The 12,703-nt window shown below is 32.2% G+C and overlaps 1 protein-coding gene across 1 annotated transcript; it reads right to left on the bottom strand.

Annotated features, from left to right (window-relative positions):
- Positions 1-1,868: 1,868 nt before the first annotated feature.
- LOC142622544 (protein DETOXIFICATION 27-like) lies at positions 1,869-8,969 on the bottom strand. The gene is made up of 8 exons (XM_075796035.1): positions 8,703-8,969; positions 7,870-8,411; positions 6,036-6,122; positions 5,439-5,495; positions 3,795-4,033; positions 3,293-3,411; positions 2,042-2,131; positions 1,869-1,940 (listed from the first exon to the last, which is right to left on the bottom strand). The coding sequence occupies exons 1-8, from the start codon at positions 8,967-8,969 to the stop codon at positions 1,869-1,871; spliced, it is 1,473 nt and encodes a 490-aa protein (XP_075652150.1).
- Positions 8,970-12,703: the final 3,734 nt, after the last annotated feature.

Genomic DNA, 12,703 nt, shown 5'->3' with positions numbered 1-12,703 from the left:
TAATGGATTAGATCCTATTAGAACTCCGCAAATTCTAAAAAGAAAAGAAAAGAAAAAAAAGAAAAAAAAAAAAATATATATATATATATATATATGTATGTATGTATGTATGTTAAAAGAAAGTATAAAAATAATGCCCCTTCAAAATTCAGGTGCATGGTAGCAAAAAAAGAAGCTCTTGCTTCAAGTTGAGGGAGCCTGAATCCCATAATGAGAACTATTTGGAACCCACTTTTTTTTATTTCCTTGTTTTCTTAGGAAAATATTGTAGTAGCTGAACTTTTTTTTGTTGAGAATATTAAATATTTTAGTGCACACACAAAAAGAAGAAAAAATTTTAACGAAACTAATAATGATATATATCCAAAAGAGTCTCACTCTTAAATATTTAGCAGTGACTTTAAATCTTATTATAGCCAAACTTGATGGTGCTGGATGATGTGTGATTTGGTGTTTTAGTTATTTAAGCAAGCCTGACTCAGGCCTATGCTCATAAAAGAAAGTGGGCCAAGCCACAGGCCTCAAAATAAAAAATGGGTGTCTTTTTGAAGTTTTTGGGACAACCCTCAAGGTTAAAGGAAGCAGTTGCTAACAATTTAGCCCATGGTGTTCATCAAAAAAAAAAAAAACAATTTAGCCCATGGGCAATCAATTCTTGCACAATTCCACGTACTACCAATATAGGCCCACACAAGAAACCCATTCAATGACACCTATATTTAGTGGTGCGAATTAGAGGCATCAAGGCCCACAGTAAACAGTCATTCAAGTCTTTTTGCAAACTTTTAATTAATGAGCTAACTCATAAGTATTGCAATTTTTTTTATACAATAGGTAACATTAAAAAAAATCCCATTTTTAAGTCAACGTTATGATGATTATAAATAGTTGGTCGGAAATTAAAAATTAAATAAAATATATAAAATATAAAAAAGAAGACGAAGACTATACCTAGTTGGTTTAAATTACAAATTTATATTAAATCCTTGTGGTAAAATAATGGTTGAATGACTAAATTCAACATTTTTTAACAGCTTAAATTATTTTAATTAAGTGTTAGATTTTCATGGCATCAAGAGGGGGTGTCTGAAAAATGGAACATCTCACGTGTTTGGCTTCATTTAAGGGAAATATAAGACATTACGTGAAGGAGATTGTTAGAATAATGGGTAAATAATTAAATTTACAATTTTTTAAATACTCTTAAGATAGATAAGAAACCAATAAACTAATAATTTTTTAGATTGACAAGAAAAAAAACGAAATTAATAATTACATCAAAAAATTTGTCAAGAATCTTGTAACTCAACCAGCATCTTGTGATATTTTTAACAAAGACATTTTGGATTCAAATCAAACCTCCCATTCTTTTTTTTCTTTTTTTTTTTTGGACAAAATATTTCCCCTTATTGAAACTATCACATTATCAAAACAATTAAAAACAATAATTGTTTCAATACTTAATAGGCATTTGCATTTCAAGTAGCAACTCATGATATATGCTCATTGATTAGAAAAATACTACGTCCACAACAATTTTACAACAAATTTTAAGTGGTTAGTGGTTACTAGCTGTTATTAGTAGGCAAAAAAGTTATTCAAGTGGTATATTCAAATTATAACCATAGTAACTTACTTTTTATATTATGTTGTGAAAATATTATAAAAATATTGTAGATGTAACACTTCTTTATCGATTATGATTACAACCTCATTTTTCCAACCTATAAAGAACCCCTTAAAAATCAATTTCCAAAATTGGATTAGCAGAAGAATTGTATATTATTAGGGAGTATACACCCCGGGCTGGTGCCCCTAAAAGTGACAAAATCCAAAATCCATCAAAATTGCTGTCATTGTTGGACCTCCTATTGATCTTCTTCTTCATCTTGTGGCTTAGGACTTGACCATTTATTTACGCGAATGCTAGCCTTCTCAGCCTGAAATCCATGAATACAAGAAATGAATTCATATGGGTTTTACATGCACAACACAATGTCAACGTTATTATAACAGGTGAAATTGTGTTAGATTATAGTACCTCCTTTTCCCAATCGCACCGTGCTGTTATGATAGCCAAAATCACTGTTTGGATTGCAGTCCCACCAAAAATCATTCCACCCCAGATACCCTGCCACGTCAAATTTTATTACATTTCAGTTTCAACACGTTGGAATCCTAGTCATGCCAAATGGAAAATTCTTTGTAGAGAAGCTTATACAATGTAAAATTCTTTGTAGAAAAACTTATACAATGTAAACTTTTGTTTTAACAAACTGGTTCTAATAGAACCATATATATTCCTTGGTTTTAAATTTTATTCTTTCAAGCATCCATTCTCACCAAATTCATGTCTTTTAAATTTTGGTTTTTGGCTTTTGTGGTTTCTTTCTTCTGTGCCGTGTATTCAAGAGCTGAGCCCTTTTGGATATATACTATTGTCAGTTTCTTTAAAATCTTCTTCTCTCTTCCTATGTATGTGTTAAAAATAAATAGTATTTTAAAATAATAAAAAAATGATTTTTGGCTGAACATGCATATTTCCACTATAGAATTTAAATTTTCGTGTGCATGTCAAACACCCACAAGAAAAATTGAACTGATTTTGATTTTGGTTTAACTTGTATTAGAACCAAACTACTTCTATGATCAGCCATACAACCCTTATAAAACACAAAGACAACCAGCCATTCAATCCGGAATGCAAACTAAGTTCGAACTTCCTTGTATACTAGTACTATATTTGGATTTTGTACCACCTTATTCATTAAAAATTCTAATACCACATAAATAGCACAATTTGTGTCATAACTGGATTATGGACACATGTATTCTTACACTCAATTTCACAACTTATTTATTTGTGCGATTGTGAGTGGTTGACGAAAAATAATAGGTTCATATGGACAAAATGTGTGTCCACTATATTCATAAACGCACATATCAACAAGTTGTTAAATTGAACGTAAGATTGACTGTGACTCTAGAATTTTTCTAATGGATTCAACATACCCAGAGTACATGACTTTTGATGCCCATTGACTTTCATGATCTACTGAGTTGGTAGACCTATATTCATGCTACAAAGATGAATCTTAGCTTTAATTTGTTCTTGACTTTTCTTAGTTTTTTTGGTTCTGAACTTGGTTTTAGACTTCACTCTGTTCTTTATAGGCCATGTTGAGGCTGAACCAACTATGATATATACATGCCCACAAAGCCTGTGGTGGATTAGGTATATATCATAATCTCTACTGAATTGGAGGCTAATGAAAGAAGTTACAACACTAACCAAAACTCCAAGGTCGAAGACCAATCCCATCAGAAGTCCAAGTGGGAGCCCAACGACATAGTAGCATCCCAAATTTATATATGCAAACCATGCCTGCCATCCGCACCCAACGGCCACTCCTGTCATAGCGAAGAAAATATATTTACAATTGATTTCAAAGAGGAAAAGACTAGTACTTAGAGACATCGCTTGAAAACCTATACTTTCTTATTTATTTATGACAAAATTTAATGCCAATTTTCAAATCAAAGGTATAATTAGCAAATATAGGTTTAGCATAAACAAAAATACTATGTTTGACTAAGGCTGTTTCATTTTATATTCTATCAAATGTGATATATCATTTGTCAGGTTATGAATAGCAAAGCATAGAGTGAAAGACAAACATTAGAACAAATGATTTTTATTTGTTCAATTCTATGGTATTTTTCACATTTCATATTCATAGAAGCACATCTATACACTGTGGTTTTCAAAAGTATAAAATCTTATTAGAAATTACCTGACAAAACAGGTTGAACACTGTTTAGGAGAATTGTAGCAGCTAATAGAACAGAGAGCTTATCAACTGCTTCAAGCACTTCAGTGGTGGATGTGAATAAATAAGCATACTTGTCATGGAGTATCATGATTAGAGTGCAGAAAAAGATACCAATCACACTTGATTGTATTACAGAGACAATTGTTGAAAATTGTGCTGCTTTGCCATTCCCAGCTCCTAACTCATTGGCTACCCTAACTCTGTAAATTCCATGACAAAAGTTCAAATAACTATCATTATTTTTTTTTAAAATGAAACTAAAAGCATTTGAAGGGATATAGTAAGTTACAAATTCTAATCATTCCCTAGCATCATTTTTATCTTTTTCACCCAAATTGCACACTAAGTTCCAAATTCAAATCATTCCTTCTCTCTCTCTCTCTCTCTGTTTTATTTAAGTTTTAAAATTCTTTTCTTAACAAAAAGTCAATATTACTTTTCATTTTATTTCTGCACTTGCTTTTTCACTTAAGCAAGTAGGTTGGCCCCCTCATTCTTAGGTAAGTTTTGCCTTTTTGGATTTTTTTTTAAGGCGCATTTATGAACACGTGATTATACCCTAAATTATATTTTAAATAACACTTTGTCCTCTAAACTATTCAAATGCACAGTTTGTACCTTAAACTATGACTATTGTTACACTTTGCACCCCAAACGTTAGTTTTACTGTTAAGTTTGATAGAAATATAAAGCATGTGACTTGCACATGCGTATTACGTAAGCAACACAAACTTAAAAGACCAATACACCCTCTTCCCAATCAATTAAAAACAAAACTTTTATCTTTTTTTTTTGCTCTCTCTCTCTCTCTCTCTCTCTCTCTCTCTCTCTCTCATGCGTATCAGACTCTATCCCTAAATCAAAATCCCTACAACCCTAAATCCCCAAATCAAAATCATATTTGGTAGTTTTGATTGTGTATATGCTGCTATGTGGTTGTTATAGCTTGGTCGTGGTCGTTATGGAAGTGTTGTGAATGATATTGGGAAAGAGAATTGATGAGGTAATAAAAAAAGGGCGTGAGAATCATGAATTGCTCTAAAATACAAAGTAGTTGGAATCTAGTAGAGAATGATTTTAGTTTTTATGATGAGAAAGAGCTTGAACCAAGGGGTGAGCAACGCTAGTGGCAATCAAATAAAGAAAGTTAAAAAAAGTAAGTAATCAATTAATACACAGTGGTGGAGCAGTTGGCAGGGGCTAATACGCAGCACAAGAGAGAGCTGGAAAAAAAGTTTTGTTTTTAATTTATTATGAAGAAGGTGTTTTGGTCTTTTAGGTTTTTCTCACTTAAGCAATACACATGTGCAAGTTTCGTGTTTCATATTTTCATCTAATTTAACAGTAAAACTAAAGTCGCGCTGCAAAATGTAATAGTTTAGGATGCAAATGCATTTACATAGTTTAGGGTGTAAAGTGTAATTTAGGGCATAGTTTAAAATGATAAAGTGTAATTTTTCTAATCTTTTAATAATCTTTTTATTTTTACCAAATAATCTCTTAATATATATATATATATATATATATATATATATTATAAAAGAAATACTACATGATAAGACAATAAAATATTGCGAAAAGGACTAAGGAGTTCTCAATTTGTACCCGGTACTAGCAAAAAAAGCCAAAGGAATCATCGACTCCCAGCCATTGATAGTCATGCTGCAAAATTGTAAGAAAATCCACCAAACAAACAGAGAAAGTGTTACAAAAATTTCTTACAACTTTCTAGTTTATACCAAACTACCAAATTCCAAAGCTGCAATTGTATATAAAGTAATAACTTACAGTGTTAACAAATTTTTTGAAATTTTTCTAATAACTTTTTTGTTTGTTTACAGTTTTATCTCATTTTTCACCTTTTTTTTAATACTTTTTTTGGACATTTGTTTTATCTTTTTTGCACGCTTGTTAAAATTTTTCTTTATTTTTTTTAGTAAACACATGACAGTAATATATAACTAATGAGTAAGACTTATGTACAATACTTAAGTATTATTTTCTAAATTCTTCTCTTAAAATTTTGTTATGTAATTTTTTTTCTCCTAAGTAAAAATGTATTTTTTAAATTAAGTTGTCATATAATAGAATTTTAGGAAAAAAACTTAGGAATAATCTAAACAACAGCGCCGTAGTACATAAGCACCGTGGTACATAAGTTTTCCATAACTAATAACATGCGAGGAAAAGAGAACCACGTACCAGATTGACAACGCATCCACGGCTATAGTGGCATTCTGTAGGAACCCAGTCATTAATATTAGTATTCTGTAGTACCAATTCTCCAAGCTACACAAATCACCAACAACACCCACATAAAAAAATATAATATATAAAAAAATAATAAATGAAATCAAAGAAATAGTTGATTGCTGGAACAGTGAATACAAAACACACCAACTAAAATCTTCTATCCCTTGGGTTGACCAATGTTTCATTTTTTTTTTAAATCCACCAATTATAATAATATATCATTTCTTTTTTTCTTTTTCTTTTTTCTAAGAACAAAATGTGCAAGTTATGAATTTATGATTATTCGGGTATTAAATAGAAAAGAGTGAAATTATTTGAAACTTTGAGAATAATGTTCTCTTCTTTCATTCTATTTGTTTCGATGAAAAACTTTATGTAACAATAATTTTTCAAATTTTTCGGTGTTTAGTAGCATAAAAAATAAATTGGTTAATGAAAAACTAATTTTAATCAACAAAAAACCTTAACAAAAATAAGGCCTATTTTTTATTGGTTGTTTTCTAAAAAAAATTTACTTAAAACAATCTCCCTCCCCCATGCAACTCATCACTCCTATAAATAATTCTATTCTTTTGTGCACAGGAAACAAAAATTAATTTCATACTTGGTTGGTCATACAGCAAAGCTTGTCCAGCAACGGCTGTAACGTCCTCGCTTCCATAGTAATCATAGCTGGCTTTGAATGGGTAACCTTTATCGTCACCGGGTGGGAAAAATTTGGGTGCCAAATAAACAATTGCACTTCGAAAAGTTGGTTCCAGAATCAGAAGAGTCCTTTATAAGACTGTCACGCCACTCCTTAAAGAGCAACCAGAGGTTTGGCATGAAATTTCCAGTAAAGGTCTAGCGCCCATGAAAGCCAATAGCCATACTGATGAGCCACATTAATGGAGGAGCTAATACAGTCTCTACTGCCATATAGGGTCCTTATCATATTGAAAAAAGAATTTGTGCTTGCTTTCATGTCTCCTCCAACGGACAAGAAGCACTTCACATCTGTTTCTTGGGCTATTGACGTGAATTTGTTCAGTGAAGTAGGGTTGTAGGGATTAAATCTGAAGGGAATTTTTCAGCTTTGGATGAAGGCCAATAACCACCTCTTGTAACAGGATGAGATGATGAAGTATTTTTGAGTGGCTTAGCCATTAAACGGAATAGACTACAGATGGTGAAGTTGGCTTTGCTCTATGACCACCCAGGTAACATCCCTCCTTTTCTTGTGTGTGTATATATATATATAGATATATATATATATATATAAAATTTTTATTTATATTGATTATATTAATTGGGTTTACACCATACACATGATATACATGCTTTATATTATACAAGAAATATTATAAATTTTGTGCATACCAAATACCAAACAACAAAAAAAATTTCAAACTCATTTTTAAGGTTATCATTAAACACTGAAAAATAAGATAATTTTTCAGAAAATACATTTTTTGAAAAGTCACCTATTTTTTAGAAAATCTTAATGTTGAATCAAACAGCGATATATATAATAGATTCTACTAAAATTTAATCAATAGGATACATTATTATTTTTGAAGGATCTTTTATGTGTTTACATTGTTATGTTTACATTATACTTAGTAACGTAAATTTCCAGTATAAACACAAAATTTGTGACAAATGCTATGTGTAAAACATTTATCACTTTTTATGTATTTACAATGTAAACTTACATTACTCCATACAATGTAAAAAATGAATTTCTAATTTTAGAAACATTGAATAATTGATAAAGACTATCCAGAGAGAGAGAGAGAGAGACCATAGCATAACACCAGAAGCAGCAGAGAGTTTGAGAAATTCCCATAGGCCAGAAAAGGCTTCAATGGAGAACCCATGCCAAGTCAAAGGACAGCCACCAAAAGCAGTATAGCCATACAACCCAAAAACCAATACCCACCAGGAGATATCCAAAGCAATAGCCGCACCCACAAGGCCAAAATCCAACACATAAACGAATAGCCAACTAGTTAACACATTCACCAATAGACCCACCAAAGAAACCCATGCAATCACTATGTTCTTCAGCTGGGACTGCAAGAACCTGTGCAAAGGGAACTGAAACGCAAAGCTGAAATGCAACGGTATTAACCAACAAGCCACCAGACCTGAAGCCTCTGCCACGTCATCGGGTTGTCCTATGAGTTTCAGCAGCGGAGTGGCGAAAACGTAGAAGGGTAGTAGCAAGAAACAGCATAGGACTAGCACAATCCATGACCTTTGCATGTATATTCCCAACATGTGGTACCTCTTTGCACCAAATGCTTGTCCACACAATGTCTCTAACGCACTTGCCATCCCTAACTGCATGCCCAAAACAAAAATACCCAAAACCATGCAATGTTAAACAAAGTCAATCATTCTCTATTATTATCTCTCTCTCTCTCTCACACACACACACATCATATATATATAGAAGGTATTTCGTGTTTCAAACATGAGATAATGATTGCTCGGATGCATCGGTTCTGTGCATTATCTTTTTGTCTAACAACGAGTAAGCCTCGCACAGTTGAGGCAGTCGAGACATGAAAATCATATATCCTATACATGAGATAATTAATTAATATTCTGTATGAAATTTTGAAGAATTACCAATAGTCCAAAATTGAAGCCAACAATGACAGTGTTGGCAATGGAAATGGCAGCAAGCTCAACTTCGCCAAGGTGGCCAGCAAAGGCTTGGGTGACAACGTTCATGGTGTAAGAAGCGATGCGGCTGAAGATGGCGGGACCCACGATGCGCCATAGCTTCTTGGATTCAATCCACACCCTTGATGAAAGATCTTTCTTTTCTTTATCTTTGAATCCAACTTCTGTGGTTTTTGATTCCGGTAATAGTGGCTCGTTAATGCTCCCCATGAGAGTGAGTTTAGAAATTAGAATTTAGAAACAATCTCTGCCTAATTAAAGCCTAATGGCCTAAATTTAAGAGAGATTGATAGAGGGCAGGTTCATATATTGGCAGTTGATGGACTTTGAGAAGAGGGCACGTGCAATATAAAAGGTGGACTTCATAAACAGACTATCAATTTAATCGTCAAAGACCGTTTAATTTTTGCGGTGTTAAATTGTGACAGCAGAGATATATATAAATATATACATAATAAAGGTTGTTTTGTACCTGGGAAGTTGTTTCCAAATCAATTTTTTTTTTTTTTTAATATTTTTTCCATGTAAAGCTGTGGGTAATAGTTTTTAGAGTAAATTTCACTAACTACTCCTGAGGTTTAACCAAATACTAAGAAGGTCTAAAAGATTTCAAAAGTAGTCATTTGAGTCCTTTAGTCTAAACGGATGGTAATGTCGTTATTTATTTTAGTTTCTCTCTCTCTCACCCTCAAACACATCTGTCTCCATCCCATTCCTCAATCCTAACATACTCATGAGTCATGAATCTATTTCCCTTGCAAAACTGCCCCAATTTGAACACAAATAGTAAGTACAGTTTACACAAACTTCATCAAGCTTAACTCCACTCACCAACATATCCCTCAAAGCCTAAGAACCCATATTGCACTTAACATAACCATTCATGAGAACCCACAAAACCTTTGCTCAAACCAACTCAAACTCTTTGCTAAAAAAAAAAAACCCAACCAATCCACAAACCTCTATCGCCGATCCACAACCGATCCAAACCAAAATCCACAAACCTCCACTGCAAATCCATAACCAATCTAAACCAAAATCCACAAGCCTCCACTACACTACCAACCCACAATCAATCCAAACCAAAATCCACAAAACATCCACTGCCGACCCATAAATAACCTAAACCCTTCAATTCTGATCCACACCCACAAACCACTGCTAACCCATAGTACAACGCCACCACAAAGACCATGAGAGCCAACATAGATCCACACTGGAAAAAAATTACAATACTACAACAAATTAACTAATCAGATCTCAGAAGCACTAAACAAAAAAATATATGTAAATTTGAATCAAACCTTGGCTTGGAGGGGATGCAACCAACGTTGAGGCAGGTGCCACCAAGGGCACCACGCTTCTCAATACAAATGGTCTCGTGACCCAACTAAGCAGCTTTGATGGCAGCCATGTAGCCACCAGGGCGAGCGCTAATGACGACGACATCGTTTTCTTCAAATCCTGAAGTGAATCCTCTAGAGAAGGAAGTCACCGTAGCCATTTCCCCCTTCTTCTTTTTTGGTTCTCTCTTTTCTAAGAGAGAGTGAGAAGAAAGAGTGGTCTAAGAGTGGAAAAAGGGATAAGGGAGCTAGAGAAAGAGTGAGGAGAGAGAAGAAAGGTTTGAGGGTGAGAGAGAGAAACTAAAATAAATAACGGCGTTACAGTCCGTTTAGACTAAATGACTTAAATGGTCAGTTTTGAAATCTTTTAGACCTCTTTGGTATTTGGCCAAATCTCAGGGGTAGTTTGTGAAATTTACCTTAGTTTTAAAAAAATTTAAAGTAGTGTTTATAGGAGGATACAGTTAACTCAACTGATAAAATTTCTGAAACAAATTATATTTATTTTTTCTTTGCAAAAATTGAATTACTTTTAGCAAATTAGGTCATTGTACTACTATACTATCTATTCAGACTCTGAATTTTCCACGCTCAAGAGTCAAAACACCCATCCTGACAGCATCAGTATCCAACTTTTTATCATATCAAACAAAAACAAAATCCAACTTTTTATTATATTATTTTAGCCAGATCGAAGAACACTTTAGTTAAAAAAATGATCAAAAGAACATCTCAAATCCGGCTCTATATAACTACTCAATTTTTTGTTAATCACTACGGCACTTAATAAGTTTGGATAGCACAGTAGCCTTTTGTAAAAAAAAAATAAATAAAAAAAAAAAAAAAATTCTTCTTCTTTTTTATTTTTATTTTTATTTATTCTCTCTATCTATCCTCTCTCTTTGTTTCTTAAAAAGAAAATCCTCTTTCTTTTCTAAAAAAAAAAATAATGTTGAATATTTAAATTGGAAGTATAAGAAAATGAAGGGTAAGGTTTAGACTTTAGAGTATATTTAGAAGGTTGGTGGCCAAAATAGAGAGGAGGAAAAATAAAAACTCTTTTTACTTTAGAATTTGGGTAAATTTTGCAAAACAAGATGCTAACTGTACAATTCTTTTTAATAATTCAATAGTTGAGGGAGAGAAAAGGCTAGGAACTTGAATGTTTAAATTGAAAACTCTTTTTTTGACATTTTTTTTGGGGTCAAATCTCACCCAAATGGGTGTCTTGTGTACTTATAATTAAGTATCACATTTTATGTCAAGAGTCATGTAACACAATTAACACTTCCTAATATTTTTAGTGAAGGGTTCAAAATTTTAAATCACCTACCAAACTATCTAGTTAAAAAAAAAAAAAAAAAGAGTACCACCTTTGATCTTCATTTGTTTATATGGTCACATAGGATAAGTGGAGGGGCATAGATGCATTGCTGTAATATGAGTTTTTACATGTGAAATCTGCTAGTTGTTGCCTTTTTTGTTTTTCCTAATGATAAGCAAATAATATATATATATATATATATATATTAAAAGAAAGTATAAAAATAAGGACAAAATTTAACTACAAATTAGTTATAGTCTAAAATTACAACATTAATAAAATAAATATTATTATATATTTTGAAAATCAAACCTTTGAATTGCATATTCTTTATACCATAATACACATGTCAAATTTTGTATAAATCGAAAATTATGTACTATATAATTAATAAGTTTATACTTTATGTATAATTTTAAACTACAAAAACTTGTAATTTAAACAATTTTTTGATGACATATTTATTAGATTTTAATTTCCTAAAAATTTCGCAAGCATAAAAAATATAAAAAGATGTAATCTAATAGTAAATTTGTCAAATTTCACCTCTAATAACGTGGCTAAACGTTGTCCTAAAAATAAATGTGGCTTCAAAATTCAGATGCATGGTAGCAGAAAAAGAAGCACTTGCTTGGAGCTGAGGGAGCTTGAATCCCATGATGAGAGCTACCTGTAACCACCCTTTTTATTTCCTTGTTTTCTTAGGGAAATATTGTAGTACCCGAACTTGATAGAGCTGGATAGTGTGTGATTTGGTATTTTGGTTATTTAAGCCAGCCTGACTCAGCCCAATGCTCATTTAAGAAAATGGGCCAAGCCACAGGCCTCAAAATAAATATGGGTGTCCTTTTGAAGTTTTTGCTAGGCTTGCTTAATTCCACGTAGCACCAGTATAGGCCCATACCAGAAACTCATTCAATGACACCTATATTTAGTGCTGCGAATTAGAAGCATCAAGGCCCACAGTAATCAGTCATTCAAGTCTGTTTGCAAACTTATAAGCAATGAGCTAAACTCATGAGTATTGTAATTTTTTTTAGACGATAGGTAACATTAAAAAAAATCCATTTTTAAGTAAACTTTATGATGATTATACATGGTTGGAATTTAAAAATATAAAATATAAAAAAGAAGACGAAGACTATACCTAGTTGGTTTAAAAAATCTTTATTACAAATTTATATGAAATTCTTGTTGATTGAATGACTAAATTCAACATTTTTTAACAGTTTAGATTTTTTTAATTTAGTGTTAGATTTTGATGACATCAAGAGGAG

This window comes from Castanea sativa, chromosome 1 (assembly GCF_040712315.1).
Source record: "Castanea sativa cultivar Marrone di Chiusa Pesio chromosome 1, ASM4071231v1".
Lineage (NCBI taxonomy): Eukaryota > Viridiplantae > Streptophyta > Magnoliopsida > Fagales > Fagaceae > Castanea > Castanea sativa.
Note: the sequence above shows the minus strand (reverse complement) of the source record. Positions and strands in the feature narration are given on the sequence as shown.

Excerpts from the sequence above, each read along its gene's own strand:
- LOC142622544 (XM_075796035.1), bottom strand. The coding sequence starts at position 8,969 with ATGGGGAGCATTAACGAGCCACTATTACCGGAATCAAAAACCACAGAA. Across the intron at positions 6,123-7,869 it reads GCTTCTGGTGTTATGCTATG|CTTGGAGAATTGGTACTACA; the intron begins GTCTCTCTCTCT and ends TGATTTGTGTAG. Across the intron at positions 3,412-3,794 it reads TGTTCAACCTGTTTTGTCAG|GAGTGGCCGTTGGGTGCGGA; the intron begins GTAATTTCTAAT and ends TCGCTATGACAG.